Source organism: Triplophysa dalaica, chromosome 8, assembly GCF_015846415.1.
Source record: "Triplophysa dalaica isolate WHDGS20190420 chromosome 8, ASM1584641v1, whole genome shotgun sequence".
Lineage (NCBI taxonomy): Eukaryota > Metazoa > Chordata > Actinopteri > Cypriniformes > Nemacheilidae > Triplophysa > Triplophysa dalaica.
The window spans coordinates 24,562,877-24,584,178 of NC_079549.1; the positions used below are offsets into that span (position 1 = coordinate 24,562,877).

The window sequence follows — 21,302 nt, forward strand, 5'->3', positions numbered from 1 at the left end:
CGAATATGTATATAAAAAGTGAACATCTAACGTTTTATCAGGCAATTTATTTTATATTCAGATACCCACAATTTGTAGGCACTCGTGCTAAAGCGAAGTCCTAGTGGCCCATTTTAATAAAACTACTGACAATTAAATGTCACAACTGAAAATAAATGATCATGAGCAGAAGTACTTAGAAAGTTACTAACAAGTAGCATCTTCATGGCATTCATACTAGAACTGATTCTAAATAATCCCAGAATAAAACATGATTCATTATGAAATGCTCTTAACATGCTGATTATTAATGCTATTGATTTATTAATATCATTAATGCTAAATGTAGAACACAAGACGTTATGGTTTATAATGTCACAAACCTATATAGCAAACAGTAAACTGACTGACAGCCTAAAATACTTCATTACTGCTGCATTTCGTTTACTTAAGCGTTACAGTAAAAGTGTCCATTAATTTACCTGATCTTGGTGTCTGCAGGTCTCTATATGCGACGCGTTTTTGGCGGGAGAAGCAGCATTTACGGAGCAGAAAGGGTTCAAATAAAATGCGTTTGGCGCTATATGAAGATATTAAAGATATCGGCCAAATATAGTCAACATAAATTTCCCTCAGTGTGTACAGCTCAGTTATGTAGACGCGCTGCTCCATTTAAACTACAGAAATAGTCTGATGATGTAAAGGGTTCATTATGTCCTAGCGGTGCTGATGGAACGAGGCCAAGCTGGGCGAAAACCTTTCATCCGGTGGTGACTGGACTGTTGCTGCTTGTCAGGAGCAGGGCGTGCGTCCTTTCTTTACTTAGCCATTTTCACCACCCTGGGAGCGTTTTAAAACGCAAATATTTTATCTGCTTGCTTTTCCGATGTTTGACACGAAATATTGTCGGACACGCGCTCTCTGTCCACTGGTCGGAGTGTGTTTACCAGTGCGTGAGCGGAGCGCACGTGTCTGTGTGTGCGCACGCATCAGAGTGGAACTCGATACAGATAGCAAATGAGAAATATAAACGTAGAGACTGAAATGACATGCCGCCGTATAAATAAGATAAAGACCATAATGCTATTTAGTTTGTTTACTAAAGTAAAAAGGTATAGACATGTTCTGTAGGAAAGGTAACCTTAAACGCTCTTCTCTACTCCTGTGATCTGGCGCTATATATAAAATAAGATTAACTTGACCTTTAAGGGGGCCGGGTGGTGCCGTTGGAGGGGCGCAGCGCCCCCCTAAGGTATTGGTAGGGGATACACTGCATAATGATGACAGAATTTTGGTAAAATTGTGAACTGTCCCTTTAACCTAGAAAATCTCCATAATTTACTCAAGCAGGGGTTAAAATGTATAATTTTATAATACTTTGGTCAGTTAATTAGAATACTTTATGTAGTTTTATATTATTTATTTGAATAAAGTCGATTCATGTCTATTCTTTAATCACTGAACTCATCAAGGTTGATGTAGGATATAAAAAAGTTATTAGTAATAAGTCATTAAATACTTTTTGGAGAGAGTAATTTGTACAGTAATCTAATTACACTATTGAATATGTTATTAGTAACTAATAGGGTTGGGAACAGAAAAAATCAATTCCAGTTTGGAAACGTAAACAAAAGGTTAGGATTCGCATCACAATCAAAAGGAATAGGAATCGGAAATTTGTGAATAAAATTTGATGTCCTGTCTGCATATTTTCAGGAAAGTTTTGTGATCTGCTTATATCTCAATAAAAGCCCTTATGAAAATTAACAATATTTTACTAAAGTAAGCATAATCCGATAATAATAATAAATTGGAATCGTAATCGATAAAAATCAAACGATTCCCAACTCTAGTAACTAGTTATGAATTACTTTTTCAGAATAACTCGACCAACTCTGCTTATCACACACTTTCATGATTGTGTTATCATAAACCGTCCGGACCCTTCAACCGTCTCTCTCTCTATCTCTCTTTTCCACTGCAGTGTAGCACGCTGACGACGAAGACAAAACCCAAGACTGGTCTTCTCTCACGACGTGTCCATATTCATCCATAGCACAGATCCGCATGTGCCAAACCAGAGGCGGCGGGAGGTCTGAATTCTTCCCCGTTTATATTTGCACTCGGCCTCAAATGACCCCCGCTCTGGTTGCCTCAGGGAGGCAGAAATGGAGTTTTAATAGGAACACTATTGGCTCAGGGAGCATTGACACTTTTTATGGCGACTACAGCGAGCCGACGGTCCAAATCCATCGCATCGACCGACCGAAGCTGAAAGCAGAAGATTCAAAACCCCTGTCATTCACATCACTTGGATAGCGCAGGACCGACTTCATTTCATCCATCTGGAATCCTTTCTGCGTAAGCGTTCGTCTCGCACCCTAATGTAGTGAGGCGATTGGACAGGAGAGGTCGGTGACATCACCTCAACGAGAAAGAGCGTTTCACAGTTCTGTTGATGTTAGAATTATGCACTGATGAATTTGCACACAGTGAAACCAGGAACGTGTATCAAGAACGTAAATACCAACACTTATTTTTCATCTCACTTTGACCTGCAGAAATGAATCTAGCGCAGGAAACACACCTCCAACCGTTCACACGTGCACACTGCTTTGAGAAATACTCCATTTCAGCCACATTTTCTTTCAGATTCCTCCGGACCGCATGTGCAGAGCTTTTTGATTTTCAAGCTGATCAAAGGTTTGGAGTGACGTCGCAGCCGTTAGACGTCCGGTTCCGGTTTCTCACTGGGAGGCTTTGAAAGGTTATTCTGACGACCAAAGCTCAAGTGCATTGAATGCATCACATTGCCATGCAGTAATGCTGTTATTTGATGTTAGGAATGGACCTCGTACTGCTTTCATTTAGCCATAGCAAAGCCATATGACGACACCTATACTGTATGATGGAAATCAAGGTACGCGGCCCGTGTGATGACGTGTGGTTTGTGTATATTTTGTTCAATATGTACAATAGAGTTCTACAATATATGAACAAGAATTCTTCAATGCATAGCATTTTTAAAAGAAGATATATATATATATATGTATACAGTAAATGACATCACGGATGGATGCGTCATTTCTTTTCTCCCGTGTGTTTACTCAGTTTAGCGGGATGACAAAACTCACTGAACTTCATAATCTTCCAATTTCTTCTCACTAATAGTTGTTCTTTGTTTAGCTCATACGGTGACATTTCACAAGTATAACCGTCATGTGTTTTATTTCAGTTATCACACCATTAAAGATCTCCGCTTGGTTACAGAAAACTTGTGCTGTCTTTCTTTCATTAGAAGACATTAAATACATTTCAGAAAATGTTTAAGGAAAACTGTTCCTCCCTATACGCAGACTACACAGGTTGTGTAGGGCCTCTTCACCCCCAGGGGGCCCCCTTGAGTGCCACATCAAACACACTTAAGTGTAAACAAGACGCTATTTTTATAACTTGTTGATTAATACTTGAGATTAATAATTTATTTATTTAATTACTTTGACATACTTGGACATCGTGTAGGGCGTGACAGGTAATGATATGCGCCTGATTTGATGATACATGATTACAGCCACGGCTATAAAACAGAGCTATCTGTGTGTAGCCAACGCCAAAAAGAAGCAAAAAAAGAATGAGAAGGTATGTGTTTTTCTACTCTTTTAAATAGGGATGCATGATAAATTATCAGCCATATCGGTAGTGGCCGATAAAAGGTTAATTTTAGTGTTATAGGTATTAGCCGATAAAAAATTGTAGGCCGATAAATTATGAATCATTTTCTCTGATTAAACCACTTCAGCTGCACGCTGCTCACAGTTAAAATCCAATACAGTACTGTCGATCATTCACTTACTGTTATTAGCAAAACATTGTTAATGTAGGTACAGTGTGTAGATATTTATAAATGTGTAAATTATAGGAACAAAAGCAAATGTTTTAAAGCTGACTGCTCTCTGAATGCTTTTTCTCTTGACACCTGTTAGACATGTGGCTGTTAAGAACACTTTTCTGGGTTGCTCTGGAAGAACACCTTTAATTAGTTTATTAACTAATATACCATAAAAGTCTAATAGTTAAAGAATGGTTAAGTAGTGTAGGCTTGGTACATGATTCTCAGAGAAAAAGAGAACTCATGGCAACCCTTGTTTTCTGCAGTCAATGTTTTCAAACAAAGGCAGTTGTCCACTTTCTATCTTTTGTTTCGGTCTCAGAAAATGTTATATTAATATGTAGATACTGTATATCCACCAATATATAGATTATCAGCTTCTAGTATTAAATATATATTGGTTATTGCTATCAGCCAAAATTTACATATCGGTGCATCCCTAATTTCAAAGTCTTATTTAGTTTTGCCAAATTATGCCATTAAATATTTACAAATTCAGTATTTATCCACTGGCATAAAGTTGATTTGAGGTTGGACGTTTAATAGTCTGAATTTAGGGACTAAATTGTCTAATCATGATGTCTAATAAAACTGCTCTCATTCAAGCCCACAGTATTCAGAGTAGAAAACAATTATAGGTAACTGTAATGTTTTATCTAAATTTAACTATGACAAGGGTGCGCACAAGGGTTTCGCCCTCAACGTGTGAAATGTGTTTGTTTTCATTTTGTGGACAGAAAAAAAAGATGATTTCATTATATGACTTTCGTTTATAGAGAAACCAGAGTAAAGCTTGAGTAAGTCTTGCAGATCACAGGTGAAAGTGTTACTGGTCTTTCTCGTCACACTTCAGTGATATTAGTTGTTGTTATAAAACATGTAGTTTTTTCTTCACACATGATAAAAGTTGAGAGTAACAGAGGTTTGTTCACATCATCACGGGGTATGGTAATGGTAAAGTAGAATGGTAAAATTCAGGAGTAAATGTGATGGGTTTGTATTGTTTTCGAGATAAAGAGGAAGTCCCATCGTCTTAATATATTCATTCTCGCTTTTGTTTGACTTTTTGCTATTATTGGTCAATGGCACCTGTGCTGCAGAGATCTTCATGAAGCAAAAGATCTGAATCGCTGCATTTCTATGTGAGATTCCTCCCAGACGTCTCCTGAAAGTCGAAAGAGAGATGGTAAGTCAATTAATGTATTTCTGTTAAACGTTTGTGAATAAATGATGAGGTGACAGAACTCGACTGATGGCAAGAGGTTAATGAAGACGAAGTCACAGAAAGGGTTGTGTATTTATAATATTTATTACAAAAAATGCCATGTTTACTTGTGGAAATGTTGGGGTTGGGTGCGTTCAGCTATATTTATGGATACATGAATGATGGATCTACATACATGACATGTGAATCATTGTGTGAACTCAATATGTGCTCTTCACGTGTTTCTGTGGTGGTCAAGATGCTCAAGGGAGTTTCCTTCAGGTTTTTGTCGCATTAAATGCGCTGTATTGTTCTTCTGCTGTGTAACCATGAACATAACGGCAGTTTAACCGAAAATGTATCTCCCTTGATGGTTTTCTTCTACTTGACCTGAAACAAGCAACTGTGTACATTAATAATGCACTGAAAAAATAACTTGTATAGTTAAATAACTTAAAAAATATTCGTGCAAATTGTTCAGAGGACTTTATGAAGTAAAACGTGCTGCTATAATTCAAGTACGGCTAACTAACCAGAATCAAGTAAATTCTACTTATTAAATATATTTAGTATTTGTTACTAAATTTGTTCAATTAAAACTACTCAAACAAAGTAATTAAACCAAATTAACACAAACACAAGATTTTCTTTTTTCATATAATCTACTAAGGCACATTATTTTTTTCAGGCTTTATCTGCTTGCTGAGAGAACACAATTTACAGTCACACACATGATCATTTATTTTTATTTACATATGTGTCCATATGGTGTTTATCAAATAAACATGTCTATCTGTTTCAGTGATTCCAATCAAGTTTAGTAGCTTTCCTGTAGCTCAGTGGTAAGAGCATTGGGTTGTTGGTTCGAACCCAGGGGATTGCAAATACCTATGTATAGGATAAAGCAATGTAAGTCGCTTTGGATAAAAGCGTCTGTAAAATGTAAATTGTAAAAATGTATTGTTTGGTGCAGCATTTATATATTTATAAATGTAGTTTCCATTGATGGATTAGGCGGGTGTCACGCAGTCCAGTCAAGTTTTTCCACATTACACTGAATCAATCATTTCTTTTTTAATCTTGATTTGTGCACAGGGCCATTGTCATGTTGGAGTAGAGAAGAGCCCAAAACTGTTGCTATAAAATTAGAAGCACATAATTCTCTGTATAACATTAAGATTTGTACTCAATTGGACTCAAACTGCTCATTAGAACTCTTTTCTTCATATGGTGTGTGTACGCAACTCTTCAAAAAAATGTAGAGACATTTATTTATATTTTCCACATTAAATGGTAATTTTAGGGAATTATACAAACGTAACTTTGGCAATTGTTTTGTGGTCAAAAATATTTTTTCATGTTCAGAGTTCTCATCATAGTTTTTTTAGATTTATTGATGCTTTTTAAAAGTTGATATTATTATATGTAATTATATTATATTTTTAAAGTGTTATTATATTTGAATTTTATTATTTACTCATATTTATTTAATTTAATATATTTTTTCGGTTCAGTTTTAGTTTAGTTTAATATATAGTATAGTGTAAATTAATTATTATTTAAATAATGTAAATGTTTTGTATATTTTCAGAAACGTTATCTTATTTTCAAGCAGTTACTTGGTCTTTTTTATCTCTCTATTCTGAACTCTTATTGGCAAATTTTTCATTATACATTCCAAACAGCCTCGGATAAAAAAAAATTAAGAGTAAGAGATAATTTGACTGAAAGGTTCTGTCAGTTATTTTAACACTTATATTATTGTTTCTCTTTAAGATGATGAGGATCTTCATGATCATCGCTGGTCCGATCTTCATCTGCTCGCTGGAGCTAAATGGATCTCAATGGTACCCCAAAAGCCTGAAGTGCGATGTATCTGTGGATGACAACAGGACAGAGGTGCTCGTGGACTGCACTGAACGTGGCCTCACAGAAGTACCGTCGGGAATCCCCGCCAACACCACCAACCTGACACTGACCATTAACCACATACCGCACATCACGAACGACTCTTTCCACAACCTGCTGAACATCACCGAGATCGACCTGCGCTGCAACTGCGTACCCATCAAGGTGGGACCCAAAGACCGCATCTGCACCCATAGCGTAACCATCGACAACGGGACCTTCTCGAAGCTTAAGAATCTGAGATCCCTTTATCTGGACGGCAACCAGCTCTCTTCCATTCCTAAAGGTCTTCCGCCCAACCTCGTGCTTCTGAGTCTGGAGGTCAATAGCATTTCTTCAATCGTCAAAGAGAATCTAACAGAGCTGAGTAATATAGAGAAACTTTACCTGGGACAGAACTGTTACTTCAGGAACCCGTGCAATATGTCGTATTACACTGAAGAGGACGTGTTTTTACACCTCGACAGAATGACACTGCTTTCTCTGAAGTCCAACAATCTGTCCTATGTGCCCCACAAGCTGCCCTCCAGCCTTAAAGAGTTGTACTTGTACAATAACAACATTCAGAAAATCACAGAAAAGGATTTCCACAACCTGACCGAGCTGGAGATACTTGACTTAAGTGGGAATTGTCCTCGCTGTTACAACGCTCCGTTCCCGTGCACTCCATGCCCGGACAACTCTCCGCTCCAGATACATAAAAACTCCTTCAGGACCTTGATTAACCTGAAAACTCTACGTCTTCACAGTAACTCTCTGACCAACATACCTTCAGAGTGGTTCCAGAATCTGACAAACCTCGTTGTTCTAGACCTCTCCAGTAATTTTCTGGCTAAAGAGATAACCTGCACCTCCTTTCCTGCACTGTTGCCAAAGCTTGTGGAGTTGGACCTTTCGTTTAACTTTGCGCTGCAGATTTATCCAGCATCTCTTAACCTTTCCGCATCATTTGATAAACTCCAATCTCTGCGCGTTCTGAGAATCAAAGGGTATGTGTTTCAAGAGCTCAAGTTTCAAGACATTCAACCGTTGAGCAGCTTGAAGAGCCTGGAGTTTGTTGATCTCGGCACAAACTTTATAAAGATAGCACATCTCAGCATCCTCAAGAACCTAAAGAACTTCAAAATCATCAACTTGTCAGACAACAAAATCTCTTTACCTTCAGAAGGAGGATATGCCGCTTCCAACACCTTCAAAGAAAGCTGGTTTAGTTCCCCAATGTCTCAAGGTGCACAGTTCCACAACGGAGACGTGAAGGACATGCATTATTTTCTTTACGATGAGTTCGCACGCAGCTGCAAATACAAAGACAAGGAACTCTGGACCACGAGTCCGTTTGATAGCGAATGCAGTCGATTCGGAAAAACTTTGGATATCAGTAGGAATAACATATTTTTTCTCCATCCAAGGTTCCTGAATCTCGGTGAGCTCAAGTGTCTGAATTTATCAGGTAATGCCATGAGTCAGAGTCTGAATGGCTCGGAGTTCGTTCAGTTGAAGAACTTGCAATATCTGGACTTCTCCGACAATCGTCTGGACCTGATGTTCTCATCAGCGTTTCAGGAACTAACCAATCTGGTGGTTCTGGACATCAGTCGTAACAGTCACTTCTTCGTGGCCGAGGGTTTGACTCACATGCTGAACTTCACCAAGAACCTGGGCAAACTGAGCAAACTGATCATGAACGACAACATGATATCCACGTCGACAAACACAGAAATGGAAAGCTTCACTCTGGAACATCTAGAGTTTAAAGGGAATCGTCTTGACATGTTGTGGAGAGACGGAGACACGCGGTTTGTCAACTACTTCAAGAAACTTTTAATCTTAAAGGTGCTTGATATTTCTCACAACAACCTGAACTTCATCCCGGGGGAAGTTTTTCAAGGCCTCCCAGAGACGCTGACGGAATTCTACGTCGCTAGCAACCGAATCAATTCATTTAAATGGGAAGGCCTCGTGTACCTTACAAACCTGAAGGTCTTAGATCTCAGCGGTAATCACTTGACCAGTGTTCCGTGTCTGTCCAACTATACAAAATCCATTGAAGTTCTCGTACTACGCAAGAATAGTCTTTTTCAACTTCCTCCTGATTTCCTCAAGGACGCTTTTAGCCTCAAGAAACTGGATTTAGGTTATAACCGCATCCAGTTCATCGATCAGTCAAGCTTTCCGGAGAACATCATAGACCGCCTGGAGACCCTTTACTTGAACAACAACAGGTTTGTTTGCTCCTGCAATGCCACGTGGTTCGTCCGATGGATCAACCGCACGTCGGTCAACATTCCACGTCTGGCCACAGATGTCAACTGCGCTTCCCCGAGCGCCCAGCGAGGTCAGAGTGTAATTTTTTTAAACCTTCAAGCCTGTCAACACAACTCCCTGTCGATCATCCTCTATATTTTACTGACCTCGGTGATTCTAAGCGTCCTCACCCTAACCATATCAAGTCATCTCTTCCTCTGGGATGTTTGGTACATTTATCACTTCTGTATGGCCAAGATCAAGGGGTACCAGCGACTCTCCTCCAGCAACACCATGTACGATGCTTTCGTGGCCTACGACACCACAGACCCGTCAGTTCACGAGTGGGTGATGCAGGAGCTCCGCGTTCAACTAGAGGAAATGGGCGATACGCCCATGCATCTCTGTTTGGAGGAGAGAGACTGGATGCCTGGGTACCCGCTCATCGAGAATCTTTCCCAGAGCATCCAGACGAGTAAACTCACTGTGTTTATTCTGACCGAACGTTATATGAAGGGGGGGAACTTCCGGACGGCGTTTTATTTGGCCCATCAGCGGCTCATGGATGAGAAGGACGACGTCATCATCCTGATTTTCTTGGAGAGGATGCCCTGTCAGTCCAAGTACCTAAGACTGAGGAAGAGACTGTATAAGAAATCTGTCCTCGAGTGGCCAAGGAATCCACAAGCGCAGACGTATTTCTGGTTCAGTCTGAGAAGTGTGATGTCTTCTGACCGTCAGCAATATAACAAACTGTTCCAGGAGTCCCTGTGATGCCTGTGACACTTGAAAGCTTCTGGTTCTTTCTATATTTGAAGTTCTTCTTTCTGTGTATACATATCACATGTCATTTATTTAAAGGGATAGTCCACCCCAAAAAAATGTCACTCCTTTCTTCTCAGTAAAAGATATGCTGAGAAATGTCTCAATGGTAGTAAACGGAGTTCAATGTTGTCAACCAAATATCTTCTTTTGTTTTCTGCAGTAGATGGAAACTCACTCATGCATGACATGAGGATGAAGAAATGATGGCTGAACTATGCCTTTACATATACAGAAAAGCACGTTGAATCTTTAATCATGTCAATTTAATAAGACTCTGTTTTGTACTATAAATGTATATGGAATAAAAGATTCACAATAAACTTTCGTACGTGGGTAGTGTAAATGCTTTTGAGCAGTGAGAAGTGATGTGTGTTAGTTCAAAGTACTTGAAACATAATTTTGCTCATTTTTTATACTTAATAAATTTTATGCAGATTGTTTTATGAAATGTAAATGAGCATGTAAGTTAAGCATACATTTACATATCCAAGCAGAGAGGGACGAGGGCCGTGAGGGAATGGGTTAGGCCGGTAACACAAGTGATAACGAACGTCTGCTGCGTGTTGTACCGGTCTCGCATCTCTCACGGAGGAGCTTGGAAGCATAAAAAAGGAGCAACGGATTGTATGACTGGGGAGAACCAGGTCTGGACTTGGGATGATCTATGTTTTCTGACTCTCAAGTATTGTTGGTGTTGGTGCAGGGATGGCCATCAGATAGCAGGCGTGCTGGCATAAATTGTTCAGTTTCAGCACTCAAATCAAAACAGTTTCAACATAGTGTTTTTTCAGTTATAGATGTCTTCCAAATCAATCATTCATCCTTGGAAATTCAGTTGAACTGAACTGTGGGATACAAAATTCTGTGCGAGTGTTGTTGTCAAACGGTGTATATATCATATGTAGCACATAAGAAATCCGTACACAATAGTCTGTATTAAATGCAGAAGATGTGCTCACTGTGCACAGTATATACTGATAATTTTTAAATGCGTGTGATTTGTCGCCGTTGCTGTTATAAATGAGGAACAGAAAACAGAAGTTCCTCATGTGCTGAAACATGTGGTCATTTAACTCCGCCACCTACCATTGAGATATAACAAGATAAAACCAAGATTAACTTTTACTAATAAAGACAAAGGGAAGAATCTAAAGTCATATGTGCAGTGCCAGGTGCCAATCACATTCAGAGGTCAGCGAGTGATGGAAGTCCCTGCCAGTTACAACAAAACTTCCCTTTTCTCAGATGCAGTCGTGTGTACATGGAAGTGCACCGCTTATTTTGTGTCTCAACTCTGCATTGATTGCACGGGACTGTAAATAGACACTGCTACCATGGTAAGAGAATTATTTATTAAAACAATTGTATAGATATTAAAAAGAGAAAATGTGTTTATATTGGTCTGTTGATTCAATTTAATGCGTTTGCAATTTCAAAAGTAAAATCTTTTAATAGAGGAATTTGTGGCATTTAGTCTCGCACATGCAGTGTGTATTGTGTGAGTATATTAATATTATAAAATGTATTTTATTTTAGGGCTGACAAACGATTAATCGCGACTAATCACATGTAGAACAAAAGTTTGTGTTTACATAATATGTATATTGTGCATATTCATTTTGTATTTATAAATACAAAACACTAACATAAATGTATAGCTATTTATTACATTTTTAGGTGAATTATTAATATTTACCAATAATTTAAATGACATATAACCGTTTATTAATTTACATTTACATTTACATTTAGGCATTTGGCAGAAGCTTTTATCCAAAGCGACTTACATTGCTTTATCCTATACATTTTACATAGGTATTTGCAATCCCCTGGGATTGAACCCACAACCTTGCGTTACGCAATGCTCTTACCACTGAGCTACAGGAAAGCTTAATTTTTCATAATTTCATATTTTATATGTTTATTTAACATATGCATGTGTGTATGTGTTTATAAACACAAAGGTAATATCCACAGTACACAGACATATATTATGTAAACAATGCTTTATTCTGGATGCGATTAATCGTGATTAATTGTTGACAGCCCTATTATATTTGTATATTACGTGTATTTTCAAAGCTCAGTTTACTTTTGGCATTATGTAATATGACTATGAAAATAGTTTGTCTTAGGAAATGACTGAATGTCTTTTTGTTCTTGTTGTTGTTTCTCCAGGTCTCTGCCTTCCTCTGGTTTAAATCCGTGGTCTGGCTTACTGCTGCATTCGAGATGAAGTTTCTCCTGTGTCAGATTAGCCTGAGGACCCTGAAGACGTCGCCATGTGACATCCATGAAAACTTCACCTCCATGACAGTTGTGTTCAACTGCCGCGGGCGTAAACTGACCAAGATGCCGAATATAACCGCAAACATCACGAGCCTTGACCTCTCGGACAACAAGATCCATAACTTAACAGCGCAAGACATGAAAAATCTGACCTATCTCAATCTCAATTTTATCAACAATAACCATAAAGTCACCATTTCTGCTGGGCTTATTTCCAATTTGACCAACTTAAAAGTTTTAGAGATGAACCACATGGCCCTGGAGCACATCCCTGAAAAGCTTCCAGAGAACCTGCAAGAACTCTGGCTGGTGGAGAATAAAATCACTGTGATTAACACCACGGCGTTCTCACGCATGACAAACCTGACATATCTTAATCTTTCTAAAAACTGTTACTATTGGAATCCGTGTTCGAGATACTACGCTATCCAAAATGGAAGTTTCTCGTCCCTCACTGGCTTAACACATCTCTCTTTATCGTTCAATAACTTGAGTCACGTCCCGACAGGACTACCTGTGTCTTTAAGAAAGCTGGAGTTGGCTTCCAACCAAATTGCATTTATCGGCGAGCATGATTTCCAACAACTCGGCAACCTGGACACTCTTAAAATCCAAGGCAACTGTCCCAGGTGCAGTAACGCCCCATATCCATGTGTTCCCTGCGATAACGGGTCCATTAAAATCCACCCACAAGCGTTCTTTAACCTGGTAGAGCTTCGATTGCTGGACCTCGCAGGAAATTCGATCGATTCGCTCGATCCCAATTGGTTTACAAAGCTTTCAAAGCTTGAGCAGCTGTACCTCTCCTTCAACTTTTTGTCAAGCGCTGTTACTGACCACCCTTTCTTGAGCAATTTACAGCTGTTGAGGGAACTGGATCTGTCGTTTAATTACGCTCTGAAGAGTTATCCCCACAGCATCAAGCTGTCATCCAGTTTCTCCAACCTGACCTCGCTGGAGATCCTGCACATCCAGGGTTTGGTTTTTCAAGAAATCAGAGCGGACACCTTCAGCTCTCTGTCGGCTCTAAAAAACCTATCGGTGTTGGATGTCGGCACTAATTTTATCGTCCACGCGGACCCGAAGATATTCTTGCAGTTGCAACATTTGAAGCTGCTGTATCTTTCGGAAAACAGACTTCACCCGGTGGTGCAGAGTCGACTCGCAAGCCAAGAGGATCTAGATCAGAACGATCCACATTTGGGATCTTCGTTCGAGATGCCCTCGTTGGCAGAATCCTACACCCACCAGAAGGATCACGAATACGAGACCTCCAACAGCCTGGTGAAACCAGAGTGCCTCGCCACCGGACGCGTGCTGGATCTGAGTCGAAATAATCTCTTCTTCCTCTCTCCTCAACAGTTCGAGTCGTTCGGGAACATATCTTGCCTCAACCTCTCCAGTAACGGTTTCGCCGCCGCCCCCAACGGATCTGAATTCACGTCGCTCCCTGGCATCAAATATCTGGATCTGTCCTACAACAAAATCGACTTGGCGTATGACCATGCCTTCACGGAGCTACAGGAGCTGGAAGTGCTGGACCTCAGTTACAACCCGCATTATTTCACCGTGCAAGGCATCACGCTCAATCTGAACTTCCTTGAGCGTCTGCCCACTTTAAAAGTTCTCAACATGAGTTTCAACCGCATCAGCACGCTCACCACCAAAACCATGTCCAGTCTGTCACTCCAGGAGCTTCAGTTCACGGACAACTGTCTGGGCAAGTTATGGCAGACGAAAGACAAAACTTACCACCGGATTTTCCACAAACTGACCAACCTGACCCATCTGGACATATCGTACAACTACATCGGAGACATTGCCGATCAAGTTTACTCGTATCTTCCCAAGAGCATTCAGAAACTGATACTGAGTCACAATCGTCTGAGACGCATTCAGTGGTCGATGTTGACAAATTTCACGCAGCTCCGCGAACTGGTTTTAAGCAACAATAAAGTAAATTTTATATCCAGCAATCTGTCGCGAGACCTTCCCTCGCTGATGTTTCTTGATCTTCAGTACAACTGTATTGTGGAGCTCCCCGGTGGGTTTCTGAAGGGGGCGGTGAACCTCAAAGCGCTGGATGTCAGTTTCAACAGACTGATAACCATCAATCAATCCACGTTTCCGGCCGACAGTGAGACCTACCTGAAGACTCTCTGGCTGCACGGCAATCCCTTCCACTGCACCTGTGATTTACTCGAGCTGGTTCTGTGGATTTACGACACCAGGGTGAAGATACCGAAGCTGGTGACCGCCGTGACCTGCGCCGTGCCAGAATACCGAAAAGGTCAGCCGGTCGTTCTCTTTGAAATTAATGAATGCATTGATGACCAGGTGGCCTTCCTGGTGTATTTTTTCTCTACTGTCGTTGTATTCTTCACCACACTCGTGTCTATCGTCATGCACATGTTCTACTGGGACGTCACTTACATATTCTACTACCTGAAAGCTCGAGTCACCGGATACCAGTACCTCAACTCTCAAAGCTGCGTCTATGATGCGTTCATCACCTACGACACCAAAGACCCCCACGTGTCCGACTGGGTCCTGAACCAGCTGCGGGAGCAACTAGAGGAGCACGGCGAGCGCCTCCTGCCCATCTGTCTGGAGGAGCGCGACTGGACGCCCGGTTTACCCGTCGTGGACTGTTTGACACAGAGCATCCAGCACAGCCGTAAAACTGTGTTCGTGCTGACCAAGAGGTACGTGAACAGCGGCTTCTTCAAGCTGGCCGTCTTTCTGGCTCATCAGCGCCTCCTAGAGGACAACGAGGACGTGATCGTGCTGTTGCTGTTGGAGCCGGTGCTGCAGCACTCTCATTTCCTGCGGCTGCGCAGACGTCTGTGCAGTCACAGCATCCTTGAGTGGCCGGGCTCGCCGTCTGCCAAGGCTTGGTTTTGGCAGTCCCTCCGGAATGCCATCCGCGTGGACAACCAGGCGATGTACAGCGACCTCTACAGCAGATATTTCACCACTAAATAGAAAAGTGAAAAGGGAGAATGTTGTGTGGGTCACAGAAGCACCAGTGAAACACCAAGATCTCAGTCATGTGTCTTATCCGATGATTTTCTCCATTTGATCTTTTGATTCATTTGATTTGAACTTTATTTTTGTTATCATGAGGAAGTTTGTGTACAAACATCTCGGACAAAGTTTATACTTAGATGAAACAAGAACACTTTCCTGCAGTTGTCTACCAGACACAAGAGATTTTATAAAATTATACTTCCATATTCCCTAAAAAAGTGCGTACTTGTTTTTGTCTGATCTGAGCTGTATATGATATGATGCATGTCTCATGTTTGTCAGTGATTTTAGTTATTAAAATGTAGTTTTGCCAAATGTTTTTTTCAAACGTCGAATGACTCTACTGATACCTGGGAATCTTATCAAGAACGCCACCAAGTGTATATTAATAGTTGATCCACCGATGTTTCACTTGTAAAATCACATGTGACATAAGCTATATATTCAATAAATAAATGATATAAAATGGCAGTCTTTCATTACTGTTGACACACGCCCAGATCAGAGCACAATCCATCTGGCTTACATCTATGTGACGTCTGTATTTACATCTGCAAGACATAGTTTGCTCATCTGCAATACATCTCAAAGACGTCTGAACGTCTGTAATACGTCTGCTAAAGATCTGGAGATCTGGAAACATCTGCTGTGTAAAAAATGTCTGCTTAACATCTTAGAACGAGCAGCTTTACATCCATTCTAAATCATAAAGATCTTACAGACATCTTCCAGATATCGATGACGTCTGACAGCAAATATCTCCGAGACGTATTGCGGATGAGCAAACTATGTATTGTAGATGTGAGTGCAGAGGTCAAATAGACGTAAGCCAGATGTATGTGTGCTATCAGGGCACACTATTTTCACTTCTTAAATTATCTTCGTGTGAAACATTCTGTAGCTCTGATACAAACCTGTGGATATATAAAAAGCCTTTGTAGGACCACCTGTACTCACAGGTATTTCTAATAGCTATGCTTATCATTATTATGGCCTTGATAAGCATAGCCAAACCTGTGCACACTCACACACACACAATTTTTGTTCGTTTTTAAACTAACTGTATTGTTCAGCGTGTTGACAATATGTTTATATGCTCTCCTACTTGTAAGTCGCTTGGGATAAAAGCGTCAGCCAAATGAAAAAATGTAAATCTAATGAGTAATCTATGTCCATTTTCTCACAAAACTAAACTTGGAAGCTAACAGGAACTGTGTTTTATCACTTCCTGTTAGCTGCAACAACATTTAATGGCCATAAAGACATTATCATGAATAAAAATTTGTGGCGAGTCATCTATGCACAAAAGAACAGTATCCTTTGTGACGTATTGAAAGACAGGAATTAAGATGAAATATTTGGAAAATAAACAGGAAATATGTAGTCAATACACCCTTCCTGGTGTTTACTTGTAGCTTTGTCTGGCTTTTGTATCTCATTTGCTAATGTCTTCCTTTTCAATGGGGAATTATGCCATTTTTTTACATTTTTGTCCGGTATGGGTCTTATGCACCCGGTCTTGTTGTTTTTGTGCACAATAATAATGATTGCATTTTGTGTCGTTCTTGTCTAGTTCATTTGTTGTAAAAATGACGTCATGTACATTGTCAGTGCACTTCACACAAGCGTCCGGCAGATGTCGCTCTTACACAGCAGCAGTGTTTCTCTCAAAGGGCGTTCACTGGTCCTCAACAGTAACACATTAAAATCCCTGCATGTTTTCGGATCCTTGACTTATTAACTCACAAAAAGATCTATATTTCTCCACCGATACACGTTTTCAAATTCTTCTTGTTGGTCGTTTTAATCGTTTTCCGCGAGGAAGCAGCTAGTCTAACGGTCCGCTGACGTCACGGCTCGATTTGCATACCGCGTCCGCTATATAAGCCCTGCTTTGAGCTTCTCCCTCACAACGCTGCGCCTGCTCGAGACTCAATCACTGCACTTAACGTCCACTCTGGTGAGTCTAAAGATTCATTTATTTACTTGAAAATGCACAAGTTGTTATAATACAGTGATGTCTATTGTGTCTTTACATGTTGAATGTAACCCTGAGGTCGTTTGTGAAAGATTTTCTGCTTCGTATATAATCAATGAGAAATTGTAACGTGCATATATATCAGTTTTCTGATCACGACCGTGAAATGCGACACTTCACACTCAGAGTGTTAAATATGCTGCACACGACACGTTTAAGCGATAGATGTGTGTGTGTGTGTGTGTGTGTGTGTGTGTGAGAGACAAAAGATGCATGCGTGTCTTTGTTCAGGAATGGACGAGGCTCTGCTGCTCAGTTTTTAACACTTTCATCCAGAATTACAATATCATACATATGAGCAGGAAATGTGTCCGGATGCTCGTAAAACGAGAGGATTTTTTGACCCGCGTTGATATAAAGCGAGAAAAGATCGTAGAATGTGCAGGAAAGGGCGGTGGTTTCATACCGTGATACTGTGATGCAACACAGGCATTTCCTTTCACTTCATAGCTCGAGGGAACGCAACTTAATTGCCTAATTACAATCTTTTATTGCATTAAATCTTCCCTTTGGAACGCAAATTCAATGAACTTTTTTTTTTTATATAGTTAAAAAATGAAACCACATATGTGTAATTCTGCATTATGATTTCCTTGGAGAAATCATATTATATATATTGTGTATGTTCTGTGGGGGATGGGATGGGTGGGGGGGACACAGGCCTGTCCGTGCACGCGGGCGCCTCTTTGTGTTGTTGCGCGTGTCACCGTTAACTTCCTGTCCTTTGCTTTCAGACCTACTGCCAACATGTCTGACAAGCCCAATCTCGAAGAGGTCACCAGCTTCGACAAGACCAAGCTGAAGAAGACAGAAACCCAGGAGAAGAACCCTTTGCCATCGAAAGAAAGTAAGCCACGCTGACCCGAGCCATCCGACCGTTACGTGGCGTAAAGCCCAGCACGAGCATTCATTGATTGTCTTCTTCTTCTTGTCTTCCAGCTATCGAAGAGGAGAAAAAGGCGGGCTCCTCATGAAGCGCGCCGGCGACTCTATGCACTGTACATTCCACATTGCCTTCTTTTTCACCTCTTTGTCGCTGTTTAACTTTTAATGGATAAAATATGACCTAAGTTGCATTGTGATTGGACATCCAAAAAAATGCAGACGACCGTAGAGCCCTGTATTTCTCCTCTTTTGTAAACCACACCACTGAAATTCTGATGAAATTTGTCGATATGGAGGATGATGATGATGAGGAGGGAGGCGTGAAGCTGAGTTTCACTTCTGAACGGCGTGGAGAGGGGGCGGGGCACGGGATTTGAGTGACAAGTAACAGAGACTTGCTTTTGTAACATCTTTTGTGACCTCGGTTGACTCGCTCAAATGCTTTAAAGTCATGCAGTTTTTTTTGTATGTTGACGTCTTGGAATGCACAACTTTTGTTTTGTAATGCAAATAAAAATCTGTGATACTCAGATGGATGTTTCAAAGTCTTTTTGCGTTTTTGGCTCGAGCCAAAAACCTACTCCTTATAAAGATTGCTTTCTCACATTTACGTTCCCAAATAATTCAAGATGGTGGAAGTCCTCGACTCGTTGAGAAATAGTTAAGAGTGATTTAGATGACATGTCATACTGAATGATGTACACATAAACGTTCACTCCATCTGCACAATGTTCATAACGTCACGGTCTCTCTCGACACAACCCAGTGGGTTCTGATCAACAGTTTGTGTGAAAGGTCATATAGATTGACACATCTCAGTACCTGTCTGACTGCAGTGAACACGCCCGTGAGTGAGTCAATAGTCCACGATGACAAAAGATGTTTCTGTTGTTCTTCCCAACTTGACTAAGGGCCAGAGCACCTTCACATTCTCTAACTGTTTCAGGTGTTTGGATATTTGACACAAGAGGTTTTCTTTCACCAGTTTCTTTTGTGACCTGGACATACTTTCAAGAGTTTGACTCATTCAGTTACACAAACCCCTCAATCTGTTTAATGAATTTTGAGGCTCTTCAGACGGACATAACGCCGCTGGTTAATGTTTAACAACACGAGGCACTTGACGTTGACCTCATTCTTTATGGGCAAATGAGTTACTACGATGTGATGATTATTTTGTAAGGAGATCAGACCAAGCTGTTAAAATCATTGTAATGGGACAGCTTTGTTGTCGGAAATGTGTTGTGGGTCTATTTCAGTTTTAACTCTGGTAACAGCACAGATTTTACAAATTTGTGAAGCATCTGTTTTACTTTTGTGCATGATTTTTCATAGTCAGGTAAGAGCCATTTTCAGGATTGTCACATCCATAACGCTAAATATTCCTTATAAATGGACACCTGAAAATGAATATAAAGTCACTATTTGATGTTCTATAAAGAGGCATCACTTCTCCATTCATTGGATATTATTACTTCAGGATTGTGCATTTTATTTCCCAGAAATCCTACAAAGTTTATCTTCTCCTAAAAACCGCATCCTTTTTTTGTCATGTTTATTTCCCTTTTTTAAATGGATTTTTTTTCCATAGACTGATTCAAAATGTCACGTCCATAATGCTGGAACTGCCCATGTAAAGCACTACCCAACCCACACACGGCCAACAAAGGCCGTTGAACTTTCATGTTTATTTATGGCCAAAAGCAGAAGACAGAAGATGAAAAGTGTTCTGACTCAGTGAAGAATGTTAAAGCCTGAAGGTGTTTCTGCGAAGAGGTTTAAACTGATCGTTTCTGTGTCGTTTCTGTTGAGCTCAATGATCTGAAGTTCTTCCGTCTGTTTATTTTAAGAGTAGCCTACTGTAAGAGATGTACTATACACAGATCTCTCTTCTTCATCCCATTAAGATAATCGACTCGCACACACCCAACAGGCTCTTGAAGGAGATGCTAAGGATAGTCTTAAAGCTACAGCATCTCCTCCTACTGCTGGGTCATCTGTGTGTAAACATTCTGTTGGTGTTCCACCTCATGAAATCATTTATCCAGCTTTGTCTTCTTCACTGTCAACATCAATATTACATTTACGGTACATTGATTCATTAAGCAGCGGTTTTATCCAAAGCGACTTACATACGGGGTTAACAATGGATCAATTGAAACAACATAAGGACAACAAAAAATGCAGAAGTCCATAAAACTGCTCTCACATAGCCTACCCCTGTATACAGAGTAAAATAAATATTTATTATTTTTATTAAGTCAAGCGTTTTATTAAAGTCTTAACTTAGTCTCAGATGTGAATTAAAAAATGTGATTAATCTGGATGTGTTAAAGGGATACTTCACACGAAAATGAAAATTCTGTCATCATTTAGCACCCTTAGGCCATGAACACACTTGACGTCTTATTTGACAGGTAAAAGTTGACAAAAGCGTTTTTTTAGTTGAAAACGCTGACAGTGTTTGGTTACAAACTGCAGCCGAACGCCATGACTTCTTCGTCATAGTCTGTGCATTAAGACATCCCAGAGAATTAGATCGGCAGAGCGTCTCTTCGCAAAAACTAATCACATATTTAAAACCATAATACTAATTCCTTATTGAAATGCAATCAAAAGTTATTGAAAGTGAAAGTGCAATTTACATTTATATATGCTCCAATACGTGTTTTGGCCGCCATTTTTTTTTTCAAGCTTGATCCTGCTCGACCAATCACCTCCTTCGCATGTTGTTATGGAAACGACACACTACTCACTTGTTATCGTTAGCTGTGAAAGGGAGCTTGACGTAGGGTGTTTTTTTTTTCAGAAAAGTTGATCTTTTTTCAATTTAAAATGATGCCCCTTAGCTGCAGAAAAAGACGCTGGCGCTGGCGTTTAAAAAAGGACGTTTTTGCGAACACGGTTTACTCCATAGGATTATAATGTAAAACAGACGCTAGCAGCTTTGAAAAAGAAGTCGAGTCTGAACACGGCCTTAGATTAGGAGTCACTGAGAGATGAGATGTGAC

At 40.2% G+C, this 21,302-nt stretch overlaps 3 protein-coding genes across 3 annotated transcripts in view; all 3 read left to right on the forward strand.

Annotated features, from left to right (window-relative positions):
* frmpd4 (FERM and PDZ domain containing 4) overlaps window positions 1–3,247 on the forward strand; it is a 44,195-nt gene extending 40,948 nt beyond the window's left edge. Inside the window, 1 exon segment of the mRNA XM_056754595.1 lies at window positions 1,964–3,247. Within this exon segment, the coding sequence (XP_056610573.1) occupies window positions 1,964–1,968 (5 nt within the window). The 3' untranslated portion in view covers window positions 1,969–3,247.
* A 293-nt stretch (window positions 3,248–3,540) lies between these two features.
* Window positions 3,541–10,233, forward strand: tlr7 (toll-like receptor 7). The gene is made up of 2 exons (XM_056754164.1): window positions 3,541–3,618; window positions 6,804–10,233. The coding sequence occupies exons 1-2, from the start codon at window positions 3,541–3,543 to the stop codon at window positions 9,996–9,998; spliced, it is 3,273 nt and encodes a 1,090-aa protein (XP_056610142.1). The 3' UTR covers window positions 9,999–10,233.
* Window positions 10,234–11,123: 890 nt separating this feature from the next.
* LOC130427275 (toll-like receptor 8) lies at window positions 11,124–15,834 on the forward strand. The gene is made up of 2 exons (XM_056754596.1): window positions 11,124–11,386; window positions 12,228–15,834. The coding sequence occupies exons 1-2, from the start codon at window positions 11,384–11,386 to the stop codon at window positions 15,321–15,323; spliced, it is 3,099 nt and encodes a 1,032-aa protein (XP_056610574.1). The 5' UTR covers window positions 11,124–11,383; the 3' UTR covers window positions 15,324–15,834.
* The last annotated feature ends 5,468 nt before the right edge of the window (window positions 15,835–21,302 follow it).

Bases quoted from the DNA above. Each gene is read 5' to 3' on its own strand.
- tlr7 (XM_056754164.1), top strand. From the start codon at position 3,541: ATGATTACAGCCACGGCTATAAAACAGAGCTATCTGTGTGTAGCCAAC. The intron at 3,619-6,803 runs GTATGTGTTTTT...TTTGACTGAAAG, and splicing joins AGCAAAAAAAGAATGAGAAG to GTTCTGTCAGTTATTTTAAC.